Below are 26,355 nucleotides of genomic sequence, written 5' to 3'. Positions count from 1 at the left end.
CATGTAGTTGATATATGTTTAACATTTTTCACAAAAATTACACTGAATAGTTATATGTAACAAAATTTAAGTTACTTATTTCGTTTTATTCTAGAATCCTGCGATCCGAGAATTGAATATTGACATATATAAAAAATACTTACACAATTTGATAGTTTGTTTACGTCCGTCGTGAAGTTACTGTCAGTAAATACAAGCAGTAATGAATGAACTAATTAAATTCACATATTACATTGTTTAATTGCCGAATTATGTCGTGTGCTGGTTCAGAATCTGTCCATATATCCAGTGAGTATAATACTTCATTAATTCTGTATGTCCATAAATTATAAATTAAAAGCAATATTGGGTACAATTAAAATTAAGAAGATAAATATAGATCTTATCTACCCGATGATGTATTCCATTTTTGATTAACCATGCAATTATTGTTCCAGTCAGATAACCTGTGATGATTAATTCACAAAGAAATTTATAACTTGATTATATTGCCAACTGGTTATAAATAAATTAATAGGTATGATTTTCCGTGTATTGTAAACAAGACTTGTCATATATTTTGATATACATGTGTAATACACAATCGATCATTTAATTGTGTGATTGATTAAATTGTTAGTCTATGAGAGAGTGACATATCATATATTTATTTAAAGTGAATATATCCTTGTGGAAATAAATAAAACTGAAATGAATATTAACAGAACACAATTTTTATAATATAATATTAATTATAGCTGTGATAATTATCTTTTATTTTTTGTCTTTCTTGTGTTTTATTAATTATCTTACTTTTATTTTAATATTTTTTTATATTCTACACACTTGTCTATATGGTGATGTTTTAAGAATTTTAAATGTACAGTATGTGCCTTTGCTATTGTATGTTGTACCTTACCTGTTTATCCTTTTGTATTTATATTTTTCTATTTTCATATTTGCTTTTATATCTATATTGTAAAGCACACTGGAGCACATTACTGTGGAAGTGTCGGTATATAAATGCATAATAATAATATTAATAATAATCATTTTTATGGGAAACAATCACTGGTTTTATTATATAAGCTCAGCGTTCAACATTGTGCTTGATGGTGCTAAGAGGATATTTGTCAAAATGTTGTACTTATAATAAAACCAGAGATTATTTCCCCATAATAATTGTGTTCCACTAATGTGTTTCCTAATCACTAAATGCCACTTAGCCTGAATTTGTAAATACTAAATGCCACTTAGCCTGAATTTGTAAATACCATCTACAGTGACAGCAGGTCCCGAGTTCACAAAGCATTCTCAGACTTAAGTTGAGAATTTGCTCAACTTTCAATCACTGTTTATGAGAAATAGTTTGCACATAGTTTCTTATTGATATATCTGATACATTAAAACAACAAAATTATTATAAAGGGCTACATTTTAGTTAAAATAAGGCAAACAAGTTTGAGTAAATTCTCAACTTAAGTCTGAGAATGCTTTGTGAACATGGGGTCAGGTGTCAAATTTCTAAGCTTGTCAATGATGTCTGATTATTATCCAAACAATAATCAAAATAATGTGTTTGAGTTCTCAAGACTCAAGATGGCTATGTAGGTTCTTGAGAAGAAATCTGATAAAAAAATATCTTTTCAGATAATGTACAACGAATAAAAACTGGGTTTTTAAAAAGATACAACAGTAAGTTTGCTTTTAATCTTTAACAAAAAATATTTGCAAGTGACAGAACTGTTGAAGAGGACATTCTTTTTGACCATGGTCAGAGATCGAAAGAATGTTAATTTCAATTCAACATGAAGACTTTATTTATTACTACATTCATTTAAGATTAATTCGAATATGAAAAAAAATAAAAGATTTTTAATTTCTTGATTATTTTGTTTTTAACATGCAGAATAGTAAAGTAAAATATTATACACTATGAAGGCTATTTATATCTGGCATAAAGCCTTTCTCCCTATCGGGGTGGGGTGGAGTGTTGGTTATTTTGGATGGCTGAATGATTAGCACGTGTGCATTGCATCATAAGGGCTGTCATTGAGTCAACTGGCATAGTTTCGATTCCCCAGTTGTAGGTGACAAGGAGTAGAATCACCTGTCCAACCTCGTGGGTTTTCTCCGGTTTCCTCCCACTACTAAAAGACCCCGACGCGCAAGCAAATTATTGAAATAAAATTGAACCATATGTTAGTCCCGAAATGACCAAGTTTGTGTCGATTGGACATTAAACTCTCTCTCTCTCCTTTTGAATACTATCTAGTTAATATTTTGAATTAATGAGTTTACGATTCATATAGTCTATGCCATTATTTGTATGCTGTTTGAATATTCAGTTGATTTCAAATGATCAATTTTGGGATTAATTTTGAGAAATTGTGAATCTTTCAATATTTTCTTTGGGTCCTATAAGTATCTATTTATTATATTTGTTTTTAAATATTAGTGAATTGCATTAAATAAATATTTTCTTTGGGTCCTTTAAGTATCTATTTATTATATATGTTTTAAAAAAATATTAATGGATTGCATTGAATAAATATTTTAAATATTTGTTATTGGAGACTGATAAGATTCATTTAGTTTTAATTTACTGTTGTATAAACCTGTTTATTTAATTTTTTTAGATGGATTTTTTTCATCTGGTTGGAAACAAGAACATATAGTTTTATATCAGGATAGTACTTTAGCATGGTTTGAAAATCGAGCTAGCTTTGAACCAAAGGGTGGTGTCAATTTAAAGGTGCGTTACTTTAGATCCATTTCTTCAAAATAGATTAACTTTGTAAAACTTTAGATACATGTACATCCTTGAAAAATAGATAATCGAGCCTGTTTATTATTAAACATTCATAACTTAGCTCAGAATAATGCGGTTTGACTGCAATTTTCAATATGTTTATTTTCAATGTTTCATCATTTTTTTAAAACTATTATAGCAAGAATGGACAGCTCTTTATCTAAATCTTACATAATGCATCTTTAATTACCTGGTCAATGTTAAATAATATATTTGTGTACATTTTAAAAATGTGAAAAATCTGTACCAATGTCAACTTCTTTTTTTCTTCTTTTAAAATGACATTTCTATATCCTTTATGTTTTCAGAATGTATGTAAGTTCCTAGCAGTTGGTCGATTTAGTCAGAATGTGCCGAATAGGCCAGAATTGCCTAATGGTGGTCGAATAACTAACCTGATTGCCTTTCCAAAGGAGCCAAATAAAAAAGCAGAAGTTGTCTGGCTTCTTTGTGCCGATGAAGGTGAACTAAAGTAAGTCATGATTATTTTGTTAAAGACTTTCACAAAAGCTATTCTAATAATTTAGTTCTATGCTTTGAAACATTTTTGACCCTAATCGAGATCATATTTTGACTTATCAGGGTCCAATTTCATGTTATGAAGCAGGCCCACGTTTGTTAACTGATGATTTTTTTTATCCACTGCTTTCTATCCTGTATGTTTTCAGTTCATGGATGCAAGCTATCACTAGTACTGTAAGTAGCAACATACCTTTTGAAGATAAAATAAGATAATTTTATATTCTGTTCATATAATCATATAAAAGAAAAATCAATCATATCTCCAAGTATAAATTTGATCAAATATCTCACATCAAAATTACCAAATCATATGTAAACTCTAGCCATAATGTTAGATGTCATGCATGAGGTAGGATATGCTTATTATCTCTAATGTTGTCAGTAAACTCATCGCGTTTTCTTCTTGACTTTGGGGTTAATTTTCCACTTGAAACATTTAGTTTATATATTGTTGTGAATGGTCTTGGTATACTTTGACTTTTTGAATTGTGTTTTTGCTGGGCTGTTAGTGCTGCACTCTGTGTCCAATAGATTGAAACCTAATAATGAATACTGTTTTGCAACCACTGGGCTATAGACATACATATGCCATACAGTGTGCTATGAGGCAAATTCCCAAGACAGGGGCACTATGGCCCTACTCTTATTTCAAATTCCAATTGTAAAGGTTTTTTTACGTTGCACACCAATGTGTACACAGGACCTCACTTCTTCGTCCCATCCAAACAACCAGACACTGTCCTTGCCAGTGTGAAACGACGCTAAAAAATCCCTGGAAACTTTCTCAGCCAGAACCAGGGATTTCACTGAGTGGAAAACAATTGTATGCAAAAAATGTTTACTAGCATTGTCAAAAGGGAAGTATATCCTGCATCATGCATTAGACGTACCAATCTTTGAGATTCTATTGTCAAAAAGTTATATGAAAGATATTAACCAAATTATATTTCTCTTGTAGCTTCCACCACCACCCCGTCCTCCTCAACAAGGACCAGGTGCACCACCAGCTTATCCAGGACCTCCACAGGGTGGACCTCCACCACCAGGTTTTAATCCAGCAGTTACACACGGTAAAATTAAAAACTAATTTGAATCAAATAATTATAAGATTTTGATTTTTGATTATAGTACTAAATTTATGTTATCCTAACCCAAGAAAGAGAGAGAACTGGGGTTTAACGTCCACTTGACACAGACTAGATCATTTCGGGACTAACACCTGGTTTAATTTTATTTCAATAATTCGCTTTCGTTAGGGGTTTTAGCAGTGGGAGGAAACCGGAGGACCTAGAGAAAACCCACAAGGTTGGACAGACGACCCTACTCCTTGTCACGTACAACTGGGGAATCAAAACCACGCCAGTTGACTCAATGACAGGCCTTATGAGACAGCGTGCACATGCTAACCATTAGGCCATCCACCCCACCCCCCAAACCCAAGAAGATTTTACAACAGACATTCCTAAGAAGATTTTACTGATATTCTCAAGGTTTTATCCAGTCATGCTTTGCGGACATACATGTGTCATAACTTTCAGCTTTTTGAATTGTAAATTCATGTTTGCTTGTCTACACTATCTTCGGTCAGTTTTCACCAAATTATTTTCTTTCTGTTGGTGCATACAGTATTCAGCATGGCACATATTTTTCTAGCTGCCTGGATGATATCAATGTTGATTTAAAAGAGCTTACAGGTAGTGCTAGAATAGAATAAACCAGTGATTGTTTCCCACAAAAAAAATGTGTTCTATTAGGGCTAGAAAGTTTAATTTAGAAATGATTTGTTTTAATATTGCAATATAGGCCAGCCTCAATACCCTCCACAACAAGGACAGTATCCACCTCCACAACAAGGACAGTATCCACAACAACAACAAGGACAGTATCCACAACAACAACAGGTCAGATATCAAGGTCAACCACAAAGACAACAAGGAGCACCAGGTACTACTGTAGTAGTTCAGGGTGATAGGAGAAGCAGGCGATCTTCAGGCGATGGCTTCACAACAGGTAATATTATTTTAGTACACTGGTCTGATCAATGTAGGTTGAAAGAAAGACGTTGCGACCACCGATATTTCTTTGATGACATCGTTTGCCCAGTGATATTGTTTCGTTCCTACTTCACTAACCTCTGGGTCCATTCACGAGGAACACATAGTCAAATTTTCAGTCCTTAATAATTGCGCTATTTTTATCGAGCAATCAAAAAATTCCATAAATAGAAAGCCAGTGGGCGAAAGGGAAGTATCTCGCATTTTATTGAAACTAAGATCACCAAATCGTTATTGCAAACTTTTTCAAAATATTTAAGGCATTGTTTTGTGGTGCATGTTACTTGATATTAAATTTCATGCAAACCTTCTCATACTTGAGCGTACAAGTTGCTGTATTGTAGTGAACGTAAACAAGGATGCTAAGACTGGTATGTAAACTGGTTCATAGAATCAATCTACATGATTCGACAGATAATTTGAATTCCCGAAAACCCTGCGAAAGGACCCAAGGGCTAGTGCAGTAGAACAGAACAATACCACTGGGGATACAGAGGATGGGTTTGCCTATGATTAATTGTTTCTTTATTAATTTTTATTTATTATTTATCCATTTGGTTTAGAATCAAATGGGAAGGTTCGGTGAATAAGGTTCTGGACCGCTAACTTGGAGGTCTGGTGTTTGACCCCAGTGTTGGCAAAGAAGTTACTTTTTTGTCAGAAAAATTTCCTGCATGGCTTATGTCCTTCTTCATTAGCCCAGTTGGTGCAGAAGTGTAGGATAGTAAACGCCATTTCATTTTATTTCAATTAAAAGAACCAACTTTTTATAATTTTCAGGACTGCTGGTTGGAGGTGCCTTAGGATATGGGATGGGTCGTCCAATGGGCTGGGGATATGGGGGATACGGCTATGGTGGATGGGGTGGAGGATATGGTGGCTGGGGAGGGGGATACCATGATCATGGGGATAACGTCACTGTTAATAACTATAGTAATACGGAAAATACAAACATTGAAAACAATGAATATAATGAATCAAATGTAGAAAATAATTATGGTGATGGGGGTGGATATGGGGATGGAGGAGGGTATGGGGATGGTGGGGGATATGGAGATGGTGGGGGATATGGAGACAGTGGGGGGTATGGAGATGGTGGTTATGACTATGGGGGAGATAATGGAGGATATGATGGTGGATACGATGGTGGATATGATGATGGTGGCTACGATGATGGCGGCTACGATGATGGTGGGGGTTTCGACGGAGGAGATTTTGTTGGCGGAGACTGTGGTGATTAAGGATTCAATCAAAATCTTTTTTAAAGTACATACCATTCCACACACTCACATATATTTAAATACAGTAGAATCTGCATTAAGCAGCCACCCAAGGGAATTTTCACGACTGACCGCTTAATGGGAGTGGCCTCTTAATAAAATCTTGGTGCTTTTTGTGCTGAAATAAATTAAATATTACGCTTGGATGCATTGGAAGCGAACATCAATACTTGCATCGGTAAATTTGACCGTCGCTGAATCTTGCGCCGAACGAAAATTCTTTACTCAAGTCTCGGACATAACTTCTGTAAACTTGTCATTTTGTACCAACCTTCGATACTACTGTCTACCATTGTGATGCATTTTGTGAAGAAAATCGATGAATTAATTTTATTTTATCAAAAAAAGCACATGGAACAAAAAACCATCGCTGATTTTATCACCTATTTACAGGGGGTGTAATACTCTGTATGTAATATTATAGGAGGCGCTAAAATGTCTGTTTAACAACAAAGTGGCAATGGAAAAGAGATACTAGATGATCGTGACAAACTCGGTACTTTTATTTTATTCAATCAGTATCAAATAATGTGTTGTTACGCGTGAAATCAATGATCAGGTTAGTCGTATAATAATACAAAAGATTAATTAACAGATAATCCCGGGTTGATTGTTATTTTTACATTTCTTTTTACCTGATCAGTGGGGGTCCAGTTAATTAACTACTACTCACGGGATTAGCAGGGGTGTTACAAAGAACGACAAGATGGTATCATTCAACGATGGCCGTTGAATGGGCGATGTTTTGTTGAATTTATTAGTAAAATAGTGACCGCTGGCCGCGTTAGAGGAGTGACTGTTGAATAAAGAGATGAAACAATAGAATTTTTACAGGGGGAATTTATCGTGACCGCTTACAAGGAGATGTCGCTGAATAGGAGTGGCTGCTCATACAGATTCTACTGTACACAATAAAGCTAAGCAGAAGACACTAATTTTGATTAAATTAGTAAAAAAATAATTAGCATAGTATTGAAATAAGATCACCCCTTGGATTTCTGCTTACAAAGTCCTGCGTACATAAAACAGAAGACGCTTACGCCAAAGCAACTTAATGTTTGGCTCTTAAGGGTCTTGATTAATAAACAACCACACAAGCCCTGAGAATATGTTTTGTTTGAGATTTCAAAACTTAAAATTTGAAACTGAAAGCTTTTGAGAAGAACATTTTTTTTTTTTTTTTTTTTAAATTATTTCCCTCCCCCCCAACAAGTTGGAAGCAAAACTTTAATAAGTGTTCCCCTCAAAAAAACCAAAAAATTAAATTGTTGTTACCTTAAAAATAATCTTGAACATTTTGTATGTAATTAAAACTAAATCCCCGAACAGTTGAAAGCTCAATGAACAATTTTCAATCAGAAGACTCAAAACCTTTTCCCATGAATTATCAAAATATTTAACAACTTTGAGATCTATCTAGGCTAACACCAAACCCTTAAGGGTTAGTTGTATGGTAAACATACCTAATAAAAATTACAAACTGGTGTATAAAAAAGCTGCATATTTTGGCAGAAATGACATACCATAAAATTGAATCTAAATCTGTTTTGTGTTTAAAAAAACTGACTGTGTTCGGGGCTTTATTTGCATGCTTTACACTATGTATTGAAATTATAATTTATTTTTGTCCCTGGTCTTTCGAAGAAAACAATGGCTTATAAACTGTGTTCGTTCATCTGATTAGGCTTAGTTTGATTGCTCCAAAAGATATATGTGCAATTAATTAATTAATATGTGTCATCTATTTATTTTTGGATTGAGGTGGGGGACATTAGTCTCAGTGTTGACTTATTTATGCTAAATATGTGATATTTTTCATTGTTTTGTAAAGTTTTAAAATTTTAACCATTATTAATATGGATCTTGTTTTGTATCCTAATTGTTAAATAATACTAACCCATCTTTTTATCCTGCTGTTTATATTTGTGATGTTTTGTGTTTTTTTCTATGTAATCTATTATAAAATGCTGTTTGATCTCAGGGTTTTAAATTAAAGCTGATGTAGATATCTATCAATTTGATAATCAAACTATATTTTTAGATACAGTAACATTAGATTCTTTTCTTTACATATATTCTGTATATTATAGCCGCTGATCACCATTTGCATTATTCGAACAATTTCAAATTTTTCACGACTTAATTCAATTGTGTGAAATAGTTTTATTTAACGTCAACTTCCACCGAAGTGATATCACCGACAATTAATTCACAGTGAAAGGTACTTAAATATAAAACAAAGCTAAAATGTCAACGATAGATAATCACCTGGGTTGGAGTCAATCATGGATTGAAATAACAGTCATAAAATATTTTACTCAACTCTCACAGATTGCACTGGCTTGTTTATATTAACTGGCGATTGTTGCAAAATATTCAGTTGGTCATATCTGTGTTAATACTGAACAGAATCAGAGCATTTTAGGACTGATATCCCTTCTAGAGATTCACAATGTTGTGGCTTAATATTTTGTCAATCATAATTGCTTTATTTTCAGTGTTAAATTTACCTATTTATATAAATTAACTGCTCAATCTCTTATTTTAAAAGAAGATACAGTTTTCATTATTTACCACTAGTCATATTAAGAACAAAACTTTGTCTGCTAGTAGAGCTAGAAGTTATAATATGTGTTTCCGTCCTTTTCATGAAGAATATGGTATAGTAAATTGTTATACAAATTAAAACTTTTGTGGGTTTTTTTTATAACACCCACAATGTAATGCCTTATATTGGTTTTACTTCTGTCTGTCAGTACACATTTGTCTCGATGCTGCTTTGTGCACGGTTGATCTCCAAGATTTGATTATTGTTTTCATTAGTGAAACGAAAAATCCTAATGGATGCTCGATTGTCAGTCCAGAGCTTTCCAAAATGATGCCGTATGCTTTGTCACCCAATATTCTCATATTGACTCAACCAAGTTTTTCAAGGGATGGAGAGATTTTAATTCTGTAACGTGGAGAGAGAGAGAGAGAGATTTGGTTTAACGTCCACTCGACACAAACTAGGTCATTTTGGGACTAACATATGGTTTGATTTTATTTCAATAATTCGCTTGCGCGTAGGGGCCTTTAGCAGTGGGAGGAAACCGGAGGACCTGGAGAAAACCTACGAGATTGGACAGACGACCCTACTCCTTGTCACGTACAACTGGGGATTCGAAACCACGCCAGTTGACTCAATGACAGGCTGTATGATACAGCACGCACATGCTAACCATTCGGCCATCCAACCCCCCTATCAAGTATTTAATGCTACAATATCTGATAATTACTTGCAGAGTAAGGTCCCTTGCATTTATGCCCCCCTCTTCCTAAATGCAGGAGATATTAGAAGATACAAACAGCAAAGAGAGAAATAATTATTTTTTTATGTCACATTTGATCATACAGCTTATTACATTCTATAGAAAGAGTATTTTTATAAACTTCATAATGATGATTTAATCCTTTTTGTGTATGTATTTTATAAAAACTTCCTAAAGCACCTTCTTTATGACTTGAACCATAAAATACACGATTTATTCTGGAATGAACCAATGCCATGGCACACCTGCAACAAAAGGAAAAATCTCAAACTTATTCATATTTAATAAATCCTTTAGTTCATTATGCAACTAATTTAAACCTGCTATTATCTGTTTGGCCTGCATCTTTTTGTAATAATGTCGATTGAATACAACAACTACATTGGTTTATTGTCACATATTTTTGCCCTTCTTTGCATCTTTAAAACATAATTATATCCAAAATGTTCTCTACATGCGGAGCAATGGTGGATGACAATGCTTGACTTAACAATAATCTGAAGAAATACAAGGGCTATACTATATACCGGAAAACACCGGAAAACAACCGGAAAACACCATGTTATACTGAATACCGGAAAAACACTAAATCCCGGAAAACACACTAAATACCGGAAAATGCCCTAAATAGGTAACCCAGTCCTCTGGAAAACACTGGAAAAACCTAACCCTAACCCTAGCCTGGTCCTCTGGAAAACACCGGAAAAACCTAACCCTAACCAGGCTCTGGGTTACCTACTTAGGGTGTTTTCCGGTATTTAGTGTTTTTCCGGTGTTTTCCGGTATTCAGTATAACATGGTGTTTTCCACGGCAATACTATATACCGGGAAACACCGGAAAACAACCGGAAAACACTATTTTATACTGAATACCGGAAAACCACTAAATACTGGAAAACACACTAAATACCGGAAAATACCCTAAATAGGTAACCCGGAGACTGGCACCCTAAATAGGTAACCTGGAGCCTGGTCCTCTGTGTGCCTGGGTTAGGGTTAGGGTTAGTTTCCGGTTTATAGTATAGCCCTTCTCCGGGTTACCTATTTAGGGTGGTTTCCGGTATTTAGTATGTTTTTCAGTATTTAGTGTTTTTCCGGTGTTTTCCGGTATTCAGTATAACATGGTGTTTTCCGGTAGTTTTCCGGTGTTTTTCGCTATATAGTATAACCCTGGTTTCCAGTAGTTTTCCAGTGTTTTCTGGTATATAGTACTACCGAAATAAAAGAATTATACTTACATACTACATGGTTCCTGAGTAACATATAAATCATAACCCGTACAAAGATATGGTCCAGTTTTATTTTCGGTTGATATAGCTGTATTAATATCTTGGTTATAAAATAAATCATTATCTGTAAAATAAAAACAAAAATCAACCTTAATAGCCCATCAGAATATGAATACCTACCCACATTTGACTAGATTTGGTTGAAAACCATGAAGCAGTTGAAAATATATAAACTAACTCCATCAACTTCATGTGATCAAATCTGCAAGCTAAACAATATTTATGCCAATTTTGATAAAAAAAATCCATCAAGCACTTAAAGAAGTCAAAATTGTTCAAATTTATCCCTCTGTAATGCCCCTGTCCTGCACTGCCCTAATGGTGCCCAGTCCCCTCAATTTAACAAACTTTTAACTTTATCATGTATGGATGATAATTATTATTCCAACCAAATCCATTCTAAAGAAGAAGTTATTTTAAGATTACTTAAATTTGACATTTAAAGGTCACCTGTCCAGTGCCTGTGGGCTAAAAAAAAAAACACTCCTACCAAAGGGCACATTTATTAATTACAATTAAAAGCTGCAAGAACATTACACAGTGCCAAACGTTAACAGCACCCTAGACATTCTAAGTCTGCCATTAAGATGCTTGAAACATAAATATCTAGGGAAATTCATTGGCCTGGCTGTTAGAGAAAAGTGGTCTATCGATGAATCCCATTTCATTTTATTGCTTTTCGATCATTGAAACTAACCTGATAATTTCCACATGCCACCACCCTGAGATCTAGCTACTAAATCTATACAGATCATTACCGCATGTTGTAATGGATGATCTTGTCTACGTAGATCATGTGATGCTGATATAATTGTATCATTGGTTGGATCCACTATTACAGCTCCTATTGGTTCCTGTATAATGAAAGATTGTAATTTAAAAATCCAAGTATTAATTATTACAGATTCATTTGCCTCTGCTATTTAAAACATTCGACAGATACATTTTACTTTAGATCTTAGGGAGCCACGGTGGCTAAGTGACTAAGACACTGGCTCGCTAGTCTGGAAGTCGCGGGTCCACTCCTGGTGTTGGCCAAGAAAGTTCATCAGGATTTTTCGGCTTGGTTTCCCCTTGTCAGTGGTGCAGAACGGAGGGCCTGGCAAGGGACAATGTATAATCGTTTGGATGGGACGGAAAACTGAGTTCCCATGTACACATTGAAGTGGATGTAAAACTCTTGACAGTTGGAATTCGATATAAGAGTAGGCGGTAGCACCGCTGGCTGGGCAAAATTTCCCTCATAGTACACTGCACAGCATATGCACATCTTCATTAGCAGAACAGTAGGAAGTTAAACCCCATTTCATTTCATTTCACATGTAGCTTAGATGGCTAACATTTAATTTTACTTATTACGGACACCTGGACTGGAATCCAAAATTTATTTTGAAAGATTTTATTTTTTTGCCGAATTCAATCATGAACCAGAAAAATTTCAGCATTTTTGTCAAGGAAATTTCATATTTGTGGGTTGAATTACTAATTTACCTGTTTTTTTTGTTGAGATATTTGTGCCAGTTCAACAGCCTTCAGCATATGTTTCTTTATTTTTTCTATCTCTATATCCTTAAAATATTTTCCAGATAATAAGTTATTAATACTGTAAAAAAATTAAAGGGCAAAATTAGTTATGTCTCTGGTTGTCATTTGAGGGATTTTGAACCCCTTGTAAACTATAATATTGAGAAAGCTGAACCTCTAAAGGAAATCCAGTCCATAAATGGTTCAGATATGATGAAATGAAAATATGTCAACATTCAGCATCTTCTGAATGTATACTCCTACGATATTTAAGTAACATAGCAGATGATCTTTCCATTAGTTAAACATTCTCTTAAGAAGAATATGTTACTTAATTCACAGACCAAAACATTCACCCTTGGTATTCTACCGAAACTACCGGTTAGGTCAAATTATAGAAACTTTAATAGACTTACTGTTTATCTTCATGAAATGTACATGGCCAGTTTAATGATGCCTCTTGATATTGTTTCCTCGTTAATGGTTGAGTAACTGGTACTTTAACTAAAAATGGCTTCCCTAAATATTGCAATATACTGGAATCTTCACCAATGATGGCTTCTAGTGTAACCTCATTGTTACAGACTACATCATCTTTAGGACATAGCAGAACCTGAAGACTGTCACCTACAACACAAACACATAAAATCCTATATAAAGTGAAATAAAATGGGTTTCTTCACCAAACGACTAGACACTGTCTTTTCCAGGCTCTCCATCCTGCACCACTGTTTTTGCCAGGCTCTCCCATCCTGGATCACTGACATGTTGAAACCATGCTTAAAAATCACAAGGAACTTCCTCAACTAACACCGAGATCAAATCCCAGAATCCCTGGTTACTCAGCAAGGATTAGATAAATGTTGAGGTGAGAAAAATTCAAAAGACAGAAAAGTGGAGCATGAAATGGTATCATGAAACATGAAACGACACATGGCAAGACAAAAATTCTAACATCCCTGATATCACCTACTTTACCCTCTCTGTCCCTGTTATTATTGTCCCTGGCTTTTTGAAGAAAGCGGGGGGATGGGGCGATTAAAGTCTGTCCATCTGTCTGTCTGTGACAGATTTTGGAACACAATAACTCTGCTTCTAATTGAGCTAAATTTTCAAACATGGTGACTGGATTCGTTGATGAGCATTTTATGCTTAGACTAAGCATAGTGTGATATCAGGAATGTCAGAACGAGAAGAAATATAATGAAATGGGGTTTAAAGTCTTATTTTATTGTACCAACTTGGCTAATTAAGGCAGTTATATGCCTTTCAGTGTACTACAGGGAAATTTTTCCCAGACAGTGCCTTTTCTGCCTGATTTTTCAGATCATCTAAATAACCAGATGAGAAGAACAATGATAGGGTGAGATAAGAAAGACAGGATAATGATAACACAGATCGGATGAGAGTATTAATAATAGGATGATACAAGATGTCTGATTAATGCATAGAAATGAAATGGGCTTTAACATCCTACTGTTCTGAACTGATTAGGCTAATGAAGACAGGTGATTAATGCATTGACTGGAAGAATAGTTGTTATATTAAACTGGATCGTTGCGTTAAAATGAAAATTATTGTTTATCTACCTTTACTATTTGTACTTTTAACTCTCTTCAGATAATTGAATTCTTTATTAGGCATACTCTCTGTCAATTCCCTGAAATTATAAAACTTACTTATATCATAGTGTTCAAATTCATTACATATAAATCAAAGGAACTAAATCTCATGGTAAGATAATCAATTTTGATCCGAATGGACCACTAATTTGTGTCTTTAATTTTGAAGACTGTGGATAATATTCAGACAGATCTTTAAATAAATAATGAAAGAAAAGAATAAATAAATAAATCACCTGATGACTTTTGTGGTATTTTTCTTGTCTTTAATGATGCTTACATAAAAATCACCTGAAATAGTTTCAAACATCATTTTAATGGGAAATCTAGATATCTTGCCTTGTAACTGAATCTGATATCAAGTACTGTTCATGGGTTTGTACATAGTTCTCCACCAACAGGGCTAATAAAAGGATCATATACACCATGTAGTGTACTAAGTCTTTCTCTTATTTCAAATTCCAACTGGCATAGGGTCTTTTACTTGCACGCCAACATTTAAGCGGGCCTGCGTTTTACTGTACCATCCGAATGACAAGATGCTGTTTCTTGCCAGAAGCTCCATCATGCATCACTTGAAAATCGAGAGGAACTCAACAGGATCAAACGCATAACCTTCTAGTTAGCGAGCCACTGCATTGCTCACAGAGCCACCATGCTTAGTTGGAAAAAGTATGGTTAGAAAAGTAGTTTTGAATATTGTGGAGAGAGTCTATTTTCTGACCAGTTGCGAAGGTAAAAAATTCCCACAAGCTGGGTTAGCCACCGTAAGGGTTTGTGTTAGGGTTAACGTTATTGATTGGTAACCATAACACAGAATTCCCAACCGATGAATTAGAAATGTGTTATGCAACCGGCCTGATCCCCTTTCCAATCGGCATGAAAATTGACAACATGAAGAATCTTTGGCATCTAGTTCTGTTTCTGGCTATATTACTTACTCCCTGTATACTAAGATAAAGATAATTATCAAAATTCTACCCACCTAACTGTACAATTTGGTAATATCTGTCATCTAAAATAGGTTCTGGTTGATCCATTATAATCATAAAGCTTCTCATTCATATGATGTAAACATAAAATTTATATAACCTACAATAAGAAAGGGATATGGCTAGACTTCATACTCTGTGCACCACTCACATTACCCATAGCACATGCAATGAATAAAGGATTAAGTTCAGACAAGTACATCATTGTAGAAGAAATCAAGTATAAGTGTAATATGGATCACGAACTGAGCAGGACGTCATCACTGCCACCTTGAAATATGACGTCGCATCAATCGATGTGCAGTTGTCCAAAGTAACAATCATGCGAAATTTCATCTCAATTTTACTTGAATTGGTGGAGCCTCAGGCATTCCAAGTACGACAGGTTGAGTTGGGCATGGGGTCCCAATTCCTGGTTCAAACATGAAATTCCGCTGAGATAGCCATCTCATTTTATATAGAATGAGATCTTGTCCCACTAAATACATAGCATTGTCTGCAATAGAGCTATTGGTGAAATACAAACTTGGGTCTTAAACTGAATGTTGACAGCGATGAATGCATGTGCATTATAAAACCACATGCCAGTCATACAGTTCCTCCACTTAACTATTGTCATTAACACTAACATTTGACAATATGACAATGTTAACATCCAGGTTGTATATAATATATAGTTCCATTGCATCACATCTCTTGTGACAAATCTACAACTCGTTTAATAATCTGTACATAAGAGCTGAGTTTGTTTAATTTGTACAATGTCATACTGGGCTTTCTTGCCTAACTTATGAGACACCAATTTAATCTAGTTCTTTGGGGTCTTGATAAGTAATAACCACTCAGTGTTTAAGATTTCAAAACTTAAAAATTGAAAGCTTTGGGGAAAAGCAACCAAGAATTGCTTATCTTTCAAAAAATTATTTCCCCTGATGAACAAAAATTCAAATTGGTGTTGTGTTATTCTTGCAAAGATATCCTGCACACGTTAATCTTATATCATGGTGAACATCTAATTCGGTATACTAAGCAAGTAAGCAGAAGCATTTTAACTGCATTTATATTTAAATCATATTTTATTAGCATTTTTATATTTTTATTCATATATAATATTTATGTGGTACATTTCACATATTTAACAATCCAGTAATGATAACCGTAACAATTAATAGTCAAAAATATAATATCTTAATTAAAAACTGTCCACGTTTTGCCATTATTCTAATGCTGACACAGCAATCAAAAATTAATGTTTATAATGTATTAATTTCTTACATTAGAACCCTGCATCTAGATTGGGAGAAAATGTCTAAATGTTACATTTTAAAAGTTTTAATAAGCTAAGCAACTTTCTCTGAACACATTCTTGAATAACTTGTAGAAAAATTTCAAAGGATACATGTATGTAAAAAAAGTCTAAATGTTACCATTTAATAAGCTAAGCAACTTTCTTTATCATACCGAGTATTCATAATTGATTTGTAGAAAAATTTCAAGGGATACATGTATGTAGAAAAGGTTGAATCTGATCAACTTATTTTCCTGCTTGAAGTGATAATGCTTACAGACTAGATGTAAAAGCTGTCATGTATGACATTTTCCAGATATTCTGTTGCTCCAGGGCCCTTGAAAATGCGCCTATTCTTATATCGAACCGGACCTCATTTTTTTTGTCCCATACGAATGACTATACATTGTCTCTTGCTAGGCCTTCCGTCCTGTACCACTGACAATGAGGAACCATGCCAGAAAATCCGAATGAACTTTCTCCGCCAACACTGAGATTAAACATGTGACCTCCAGGTTAGCAAGCCAACATGTTACTGAGCCACTGTGGCTGCCTCAATAAATAACCTAATTATGAGAACCAAAGCGCATAACAAAATTTATTTTTTTTAAACAAACATGTTAATAGATTTACTGATTTTGTTTAGACAGTTTTGGTGCCAATCTTGTGCAGAACATGATGTGTACTGTAGTATTGATGCTAATTTCATAATTTACTACTTGGGTCTGAAGAGGTTCATATCACAAAAGTCAAATTTTCAAATACGATTTTTTTCCCCCAAAATATACAGTACATGTGGGTCTATTATGAATTTGTGGTCAACAAGAAAAAAAAAAAAATATATATTATGAAATCCATAGAATTTAGTTTGAATTTGCAGGCTTTTTTCTACGGAAATAATTTGGTGCTGCTGCATATAACCAATCTGGATCTACCAAACAAAGATCTCTCATATAACATTTAGATGTTTGCACAAGCTCATTATATATCACATAGGCTGGTTTACACCGGAATAAAGCTGATGAAGGGTGAATAGAAACCGGTTTTCTTGTTGAAAGCGTTATAAATTCACCCGTAGCTTGTAGCTCTGCTGCATTCATAAAATAACCAATAGTCATACACTTTCTTATACAAGTCATATCTTGACCACAAGATTTTAACGGAAGTTCTAATCTCTGACATATTTCCCTTAATTGTCTGCGTACATCCATGGCTGTTTTCATGTTACGATTATTAATAAAATTTTCTTGACACCATTGTTTGTTGCCACTAACGCCTTTAAAAGATTTGTAAATATTAAGTAGGGTTATATGATCACCGTCACTCGACATAAACTTTTGTTGCGCGGCCATAGCCTCTGCGCGCTTACGGGCTGGGTTTACTAATATACTTTCAACAGATAACAAGGACACAACGCTTAATACTTCTTCTAAACAATCATAGTCTTTAGCTGCTAAAATAGTTTTCGACATTCTCGGGTCGAGAGGAAAAGCCGCCATTTGTTTACCTAATGGAGTTAATTGAATATTGTCTGCCTTTTCAACAGCACCTAGTAAATGTAGCTGATCCAAGGCACTCACAATAGACTCTGTGTCTGGTTTATCCATGAAATCAAAATTAATAATGTCAGATATTCCAAGGGCAAGTAACTGTAACATAACGCTTGCTAAATTACATCTGAGTATCTCAGGCACAGTACTAGTTTGTAAAGATTCATATTCAGATTCTGTATAAAGTCTGTAACATGTGCCTGGAGATTCACGACCAGCTCGCCCTGTTCTCTGCAATGCTTGTGCTTTGGATACCCGGACAACTTTAAGAATATCCAATCCACTATTTGGGTTATATACTTTAGCTTTGACCATACCACAGTCAATGACATATCTAATACCATGTATGGTTACTGAGGTCTCTGCTATATTGGTTGATACAATAACTTTACGCGCTCCTTTAGGTGTTGGTTGAAAGACTCGTAATTGAGCTTGTGAAGGTAATGCTGCATATAATGGACAGACAATGAGTGTAAGATCTTCTTGTTCTTTGTCTCTGGAGATTTCTTTAATAGACTGGACTGCTGATTCTATTTCTTCTTGACCAGTAAGAAACAAGAGAATATCATGACCCTTTGGTGCTTCTTTGTGTATTTTAAATAATGTGACGAGTGAAGCGAACAGGTAATCAGACTGGGGATTACAGGCATAATACACCTGTATTGGAAATTGTCTTCCTTCTAAATATAATACTGGGGAGTTATTAAAATATCTTGAAAAATGATCAACATCCATGGTAGCTGACATAACAATTATCTTAAGTGGTGGGATTCCTTTTTTTCTTCTATCTTTCTGGCAGTCTTTGACAACACCAAATAAAACATCTGTATGTATCGTCCTTTCATGAGCTTCGTCTAATATAACAACTGAGTATCTCTTTAATTGTGGATCTAAGATGGCCTCCCGTAATAACATTCCGTCTGTCATGTACTTTATTTTGGTGGCTTCTGATGTCATATCTTCAAATCTTACACAGTATCCAACCAATCTTCCTACAGCAGTCTTTTTCTCTTCTGCGACACGCTGAGATACGGTTATGGCAGCTACTCGACGGGGCTGGGTTATAGCGATGGTTTTTCCTCTATGCATTCCTGATTCTAATAAAAATTGGGGTATTTGAGTTGTCTTTCCGCTTCCAGTCTCACCAATAACTATGACAGTATCTAATTTCTGTATTTCTTGTAATAGTCTCTTTCTAGCAGAATATATGGGCAATTGTAATCTCTCTATTTGTAGCTTCTGATAATTTTCTTTATTTTGTATCGATCCTAACCCATTTCCTTGATGGCTTGGACCCATGATTCTCTGTTTCTTGGCAGGAGAAGCTTCTGCTAGCATTGCTATCTACATGTATTCTGTAACTATTTTAATATTTACTTTATATTTTTAAAGTTTCAAATACACTGTAAATCAAATGTTATCATCTTACTTAGATTTCCCTCTAAAAACGTACTTAAAATATAAAACATGTGGGTGTCCATGTGCTTTCAGGTTGTTGTGTTGACAAATCGCGACTATAGGATTCGGTTGTACTTGATTCAGCAATTTTCGGTGCTGATCAAACATATGACTATCCCATTTCGTCCATAACACGTAAATGTACCTGCATCGGGTACTATAAGTATAAAACTCACCGTTTCTTTTCTTTTTTGGGGGGGGGGGGGGAAATATCTAAACTTACCTTTTTTTTTTTAGACCGTTACCACAATAAAACATCAAAATTATCATGTTATCTTTTCATAGTTACCTAATGCAGGATTATTGTTATTATGTTTGAATTATGTTTTAATGTTAATACAACATTTTGTATTTATTTTACATAACATTTTAAGAATTGAGTAATGATACATAACACAATGAGTGGGATATCAGATCATATTTATTACGGGATTAACGTTTTAATCATTTTTATTTTTATTTTTATCTTCTTATGGTTTATATCATTGCGCTTTTGTTGCAAAACGTCTTCTTAATATCAATGAAGTCAACTTGTCAGATGAATCAAGTTCGTTACGTCTACTTCCTCCTTCTAGGTGGCGATGCGTGCGTATGGCGCTTGATATTTTTAATTCCAGCAGTGTCAGCCTTTTCGAAATATAGTTTTTTTTATTCTCAGAACTTCAACAAATTTATATAATAATATGGTAAATGATAATATCATAACCAACACGTTTGCTAGAAATACTTGTCATTCGTTTGACACCTTTGGCCTTGCAAAAACTTATCATTCTCCTAGTCTAGTAAATAAAATATGTCCTCTGCACTGCAGACGTGACACAAACAAGTCACAACCTAATATGACTCGATTGAAACATTTGCAAATGCGCGTTTATTAAAACTCGCCCCCCCCCCCCGCCTTAGTAACAAGTTAATTTCTGCATACACGCCCTCAATGATGCCCTTCAATATCACATTGAACTCGCAGTGATGTTTATGTTAATAGATTTTACTTGTTGTTCCCTACTACTAGTAAACTACTACGCTAGTTTCTTTCGGAACTATTACTATATTAGACGTTCTGCACATGCACACAGAGATCCATCTATTTCATACACTTCGAGAATAGATCTCTGCCCTAAATGACTGCCATATCTAAAAATTACTATACTGGTTGTGTTTTGCGGTTCTACTCTGTTTGACATCTGTCATTCACACAAAGACTAAATAAACTTTTTCAATTTTATTAAATGGAAGCAGAATAAATACTTAACAAAATTTTTGAATTATACTTTGGGAGTTTGACTAAAATGGTTGATTTAGGACTTAAAATGTCGCTATACTAGCTTAGTGTCTGTTCTCAAGCGAAGCTAACTGTAGACAGACAGTCTACGTTTAGTAATAGTATGTACATCAGACATCCTTTGTCGATATTTAGTTGTAGGCATGGAATAGAATTTGTATTACATTGAAACGTCCTTTGAGGACAGCATACAATATACAATCTATTAAATACAAATACATAAAATATAGATGCAAGACCTAACATAATTTTCAGACGCCAGTATGCTGATAATTAAATTTTTTCTTGTAAACAGAGCTAAATCGTAAGTGCATACCAAATATGGAAAACATGAAAGTGGAATGGAATACACCATAGGATTCTAGTACTTAAAACCACTTCGGCCATATATCTTTATGAAATTGAATGATATGCTTTGCTTAGCTCATTGAAAAGAGGGGGATTGGATGGTCATTCACCAGAAAAGTTTACCCACCACTGCACTAGGGGCTACATTTGTATTTGGTCTTCTGCCAGGAAGTGGTTTTAAAGATTAGAGGCATAGAAACTATTACAGTATAACAAGTAATAAACTATAATAACACCTACTTATGGAAGAACAATTACTGATTTATTTTGGCAATGTTTCGAAGAGTATTCTCCCAATGTTTTCAAGCAAGAATACTCATTGAAACATCGCCTAAATAAATTAGAAATTGTTCTTCCATAAGTATGTGTTATAGTTTATTGCTCTATTCAGTTACTAAATGCCTCTAAATAATTAGTATAACAAGTGTTTTTTTTTTTAAATTTCAGTATGAGATATCTTGTTCTAGTATTCATCATTAATTTGGAGATGTTCCAAGATCATTGATCAGCTTTACAGAAACTGCCATAGATAGAAACAGAATGGAAAAATTTACTTACCAAAATAGAACTATGGGTTTTAAAGAGAGACATGCAGTTAAACTACAAGATCTACTCTACCAACAGATGCAAGAGGACTCAGAGTTTTGTGATGTGACACTTCTTATCGGTGATGTTGTACGTTTACTTTTGACTTTTAAGAAACATTAATATTTGAAGTACAGTATTAAGAAATGAACAGGATTGTGTTGTCTGTCTGTCTTGAATTTAAAAGGGGTGGGTTGAGACAATCTCTCTGTGGATTAATTGAACACGACATTGATTCTAATTCATTCTGAATCTCATCTGTCAATGAAATATTGTTTCATGTTTGATTTGTAAAAAGTTGCACTGGTATTTATTCGAAATATGATTATAAGTTATTTGTTTTGCAGAAAGTGAAAGCTCACTGGTGTGTATTGGTAGGATGTCCATTTTTTCAGTCTTTGCATGATTCTGGAATGAAAGAATCATTTGAAGGTATTTATAGTGACTGACTTTATAATTAATTAAATTTGGATAGAGTAATGTATATTTTTTGAAAATTGCCTTGATTTGATTTAAAATTATCTTTGATCCCTGTGTTGGCCCGAGAAAGTTCATCAGAGATTTCCGGCATGTTTCCCCCTTGTCAGAGTGGTGTAAAATGGAGGGCCTGGAAAGGTTCAACGTATATCTGGATGGGACGAAAAACCGAGAGCCTGTGTACACATTTGTGTGCACATAAAAGAAAACTTTAAAATTTCATTCATAGCACACCTTATGGCATATTCCCGTCTTCATTAGCCCAGTCATGTAGAACATAGAACAATAGGACGTTAATCCCCATTTCGTTTATTATGAAAATGTAATATAGAAATTTATCTTTCTTTCATTAGGTAGTATCAGATTAAGTTATGGAGAACCCTGGGCCATGAAAGAAGCCTTAAAATTTCTGTATATAGGAACAGTACAAGTAGATTTCAATCATGTAAAGGAATTGTTAGAAGCTGCTGAATATCTTCAAATTACTGACATGAAAAAATGTTGTAATGATTATCTTCATTTGATAGACATCACAGATACAAACTGCGTCCAGTTAGCGTTATTGTCCAGTCTTTATGATCTAGACTTGTATAATAAAGCCTTCCAGTATCTCCGAGGACATCTACCATCTGTATTAGAAGGGGAGGATGCCCTTACGCTGACTAAAGAATCAGTTCTATCACTGCTAACAGATGAAACACTGACATACGTGCCCCAAGAAAATTTCTTCATCTTTATCAATAAATGGGTAAATCAAGAATTAGAAGAACGACAACAACATTATAATGATTTATTTTTAGCTTTAAACTTAGAAAACATTCCACGCACAATGCTTACAGATCAGTTTGAGAGTAATACTCTTATTTCTAAAAACGAAGAGTGCAAATCAAAACTGTCTCAACTATTAGCTAAATATGCTTCAGGAGACCTTATCGAATGTAAGGACACAAAAGACGTCATAATTTTATGTGGAGGGAGTGGTCCAGGAATTTATATAGGACATATTCTATTACCATTTTCTGATTACATGTCTCTAAATAATGTGTTTGGTTATGTAGTAGATGAGAAAAGATGGACAGAGTTCTCTCCCATGCCTTGTGCTATACGACGTCCTTTAATGGTATGTGATGATGTAGGAAATATCTTTATTTATGACCAATCAAATAATCTAGAAACCAACATCTATATTTATCAATACACCACAGCTGAAAGAACCTGGTCCAGTATTAAAGTTATTTTACCCGAAAACTCAGAACCATTTGCGGTGCTAAGTATGGTTATGTGTCAAAACCGACTCTTTTTCCTAGCTTCTGGTAATGTCGCAAAGCCTTCGTCTTCTTCAAGAAATGTGAAATCTTGGCAGTGTTTCTTATTGGAGGTAAACAGAGAAAATGGAGAAAGTAAAGTCAGAGCTATTCTATTTCCAAGAAATGAGAACAGTGAGGCTTCAGCTTGTGTCATCGCTAACCGCTATATCTGTGTTATAGCTTCTAAACTAGGAGATAAAGTCAAACCACGACAGAAGATTAATTCTGTTTGTGTTTGTTATGAAGTAGCTACAGACCGGGTAACTAAGTTACCGAAGGGTTGTAATAACGAACAATATCTCTTTGATTATGATGGTAACATCATGACGGCTCGACCTGGTAAAACTAATGTTAGAGTATATTCTTTTACAAAGAGAAAATGGGAGATGAGACGAGATCTGGCTATACCACTACCAGTGGAATTACCTGAACGTACAGACTACGCTTTCGTTAATCACAAGAACGAATTCTATATATTCGGTGGCAAAGGTGGAGAAGCCAAAGAACCGTTAAAAAGTGCTTTAACTTTTAGCCATGAAACTAAATCTTGGGAAAAACTAGAAGACATTCCAGAAGCTATATTTGGAAGTGGTATATGTGTAGGAAAGTTACCGTCTGACATGGTTCGTTGCCATATCAAGTGTCCTCATTGTGTTTATAGCACGCCGAGAAGTCGCGCTAATTACAACCTTGTTCATTCAGATTTAGATGATGAAGATGATGACGATGATTATTCATTGGACGACTATTCGTACGATTATAATTCAGATATGTCTCTATGGGAAGAAGATGATGATGAAGATAATATGGAATTAATAGATGACCCAGATGATTACTGGTTTTATTAAATATAAACTTTGTTTTATCTGTTACATTCACTTTACCCCCCCCCCCCCCCCATGCCATTTTTATAGGTTTATAGCGTCTTCAACATTGATTTTTGTATTTTTTTTAAAAAAAACCTTCCAAGGGTAGTTTCCATTTATTTTAACCAAAGAAGGATAGTTTGTTTTTGTGTCTGAGTCCGTTATAACTCATTTAATAGTTCAGTTATTTTACTATGTAACATTAATCCTGAGAAAGCTAATACAAACCTCGATTGAGAGTTTTTTTAGAGTAATAAAAATTAGTTATTTTTATGTGATGAAAATAGTTATTTTTATGTGATGAAAATAGTTATTTTTATGTGATGAAAATAGTTATTTTTATGTGATGAAAATAGTTATTTTTTATGTGATGAAAATAGTTATTTTTATGTGATGAAAGTAGTTATTTCCTTTCATATACTACCTAAACACATTTTGCCTTTAAGAACATGTGCTTTAATGATGGAAAATATATATTTAGTAAAAATTTATTCTATTATATGATACTTTGCTGCTATGTAGCTTTACATGCATATGAAGCAGATTTTAGTTGCTTTGTAGCTGGTAAACTACATGTATTCTTAGTTGCTGACAAAATCGTTCTTTTTCTAATTGCTGTAAAATGATAATGTGCTTTATATAGACTTAAAGAGCTTACTTATAAATACCTCAAGTATAAATTACTTGTGTACATTTTATTTATAAGTACTTTTGACTTCTATACACAAAAGCTTTCATATATTTTAATCAAAAATAAATACATGTGATACAAAATCATTATATTCCTAGTGTACTTGTACATTATTTTTAGGTACTTTTGACTTAAATTCACAAAAGCTTTCATGTACATGTATTTTAATCAAAAATAAATACATGTAGTAATAGTACACTATAAAATGGCCTTTTATTTACATATCTTTAATTATCGCTGAAAATATATACACTACTTGAAGATCTAGGGTAGTAGGGTTTGGTAATATTGAAAAAATCAAAAAATCACGATAGTATTTGAAAAAATATCACATTTCAGGTAGTGAAACAATCAATTAAACTATCAAATCACAGAGGTCAATGCTACTACCACAAAGGTCAATACTATGCATTTCACTTCACATTTTATCAAAAGTCCTATTCAAATGAGCTACATGAAACACAAAAATTTTTAATTTTAAGTTCCCATAAAGTCAAGGCAAGAATATTAAGATTCCATTTAAACACATGAGACTTATAAAATCATGAACAAAACATTGAGAATACTTCTATAAAAACCTATTCATTGATAGAAATTTTCTCCAAAAAAGCATTATTCAAACTATTTTTATCATACTGATATGTCACGGTAATGACAGTATTCAATATTTTTTTTAATATTATTTAATATGATAATACAGGTATATTGCCCAACCCTACTACTGGTAGGTAGGACTATATATGAATGAGAAATGTTAAGCTTAATATTAAGAGTTTTCTATCTTCCACATGCTTTGCTCAGTCTTATTTGTTATATGCATTTTGAACATTTCAACAATGATTTGATTTTTGATATTTTATTATGTTGATGGAAAAGAAGTTAAAATATATAAAGGTTGAAATTATGAACAGTATTTGATTGTTTTGTTTTTTTTTATGCTGGGCATGAAACATAAGACTTGCCATGAAACATAGAGCTGCCATTTAACTCTAAATGATTGAAGCAGATTATTTACAGTTGGAAAATGAGTCTGGATGACTGTTTTCTCAATTTAAAGGAAAATAACTACTCAGTAAGCTTTATGAACATCTTGGTCGTAATAATTGTAAGAATTTTCC

General features: G+C 33.9%; 3 protein-coding genes across 4 annotated transcripts; 2 read left to right on the top strand and 1 right to left on the bottom strand.

Moving 5' to 3' along the window:
* Positions 1–138: 138 nt before the first annotated feature.
* Positions 139–6,608, top strand: LOC126821377 (keratin, type I cytoskeletal 9). The gene is made up of 8 exons (XM_050549787.1): positions 139–288; positions 1,630–1,674; positions 2,619–2,734; positions 3,100–3,263; positions 3,460–3,487; positions 4,272–4,383; positions 5,117–5,323; positions 6,148–6,608. The coding sequence occupies exons 1-8, from the start codon at positions 252–254 to the stop codon at positions 6,606–6,608; spliced, it is 1,170 nt and encodes a 389-aa protein (XP_050405744.1). The 5' UTR covers positions 139–251.
* A 3,403-nt stretch (positions 6,609–10,011) lies between these two features.
* On the bottom strand, positions 10,012–19,748 carry LOC126821378 (probable inactive tRNA-specific adenosine deaminase-like protein 3). Of its 2 annotated transcripts, XM_050549788.2 has the most exons (9): positions 19,653–19,748; positions 15,379–15,485; positions 14,630–14,684; positions 14,361–14,431; positions 13,188–13,398; positions 12,739–12,850; positions 11,945–12,101; positions 11,197–11,311; positions 10,012–10,203 (listed from the first exon to the last, which is right to left on the bottom strand). In XM_050549788.2, the coding sequence occupies exons 2-9, from the start codon at positions 15,452–15,454 to the stop codon at positions 10,026–10,028; spliced, it is 975 nt and encodes a 324-aa protein (XP_050405745.1). In that variant the 5' UTR covers positions 15,455–15,485; positions 19,653–19,748; the 3' UTR covers positions 10,012–10,025. The 2 variants fall into 2 exon arrangements, 1 of the variants encoding a protein (XP_050405745.1); XR_008788047.1 differs by lacking the exons at positions 10,012–10,203; positions 11,197–11,311; positions 11,945–12,101; ... (1 more) ...; positions 13,188–13,398; positions 19,653–19,748 and having other exon boundaries at positions 15,379–19,646.
* A 510-nt stretch (positions 19,749–20,258) lies between these two features.
* Positions 20,259–26,141, top strand: LOC126821597 (uncharacterized). Its single transcript, XM_050550049.2, has 4 exons — positions 20,259–20,367; positions 21,759–21,986; positions 22,244–22,328; positions 22,727–26,141. The coding sequence occupies exons 2-4, from the start codon at positions 21,852–21,854 to the stop codon at positions 24,526–24,528; spliced, it is 2,022 nt and encodes a 673-aa protein (XP_050406006.1). The 5' UTR covers positions 20,259–20,367; positions 21,759–21,851; the 3' UTR covers positions 24,529–26,141.
* Positions 26,142–26,355: the final 214 nt, after the last annotated feature.

This window comes from Patella vulgata, chromosome 5 (genome assembly GCF_932274485.2).
Source record: "Patella vulgata chromosome 5, xgPatVulg1.2, whole genome shotgun sequence".
NCBI lineage: Eukaryota > Metazoa > Mollusca > Gastropoda > Patellidae > Patella > Patella vulgata.
This window is presented reverse-complemented; position numbering and strand designations above follow the sequence as displayed.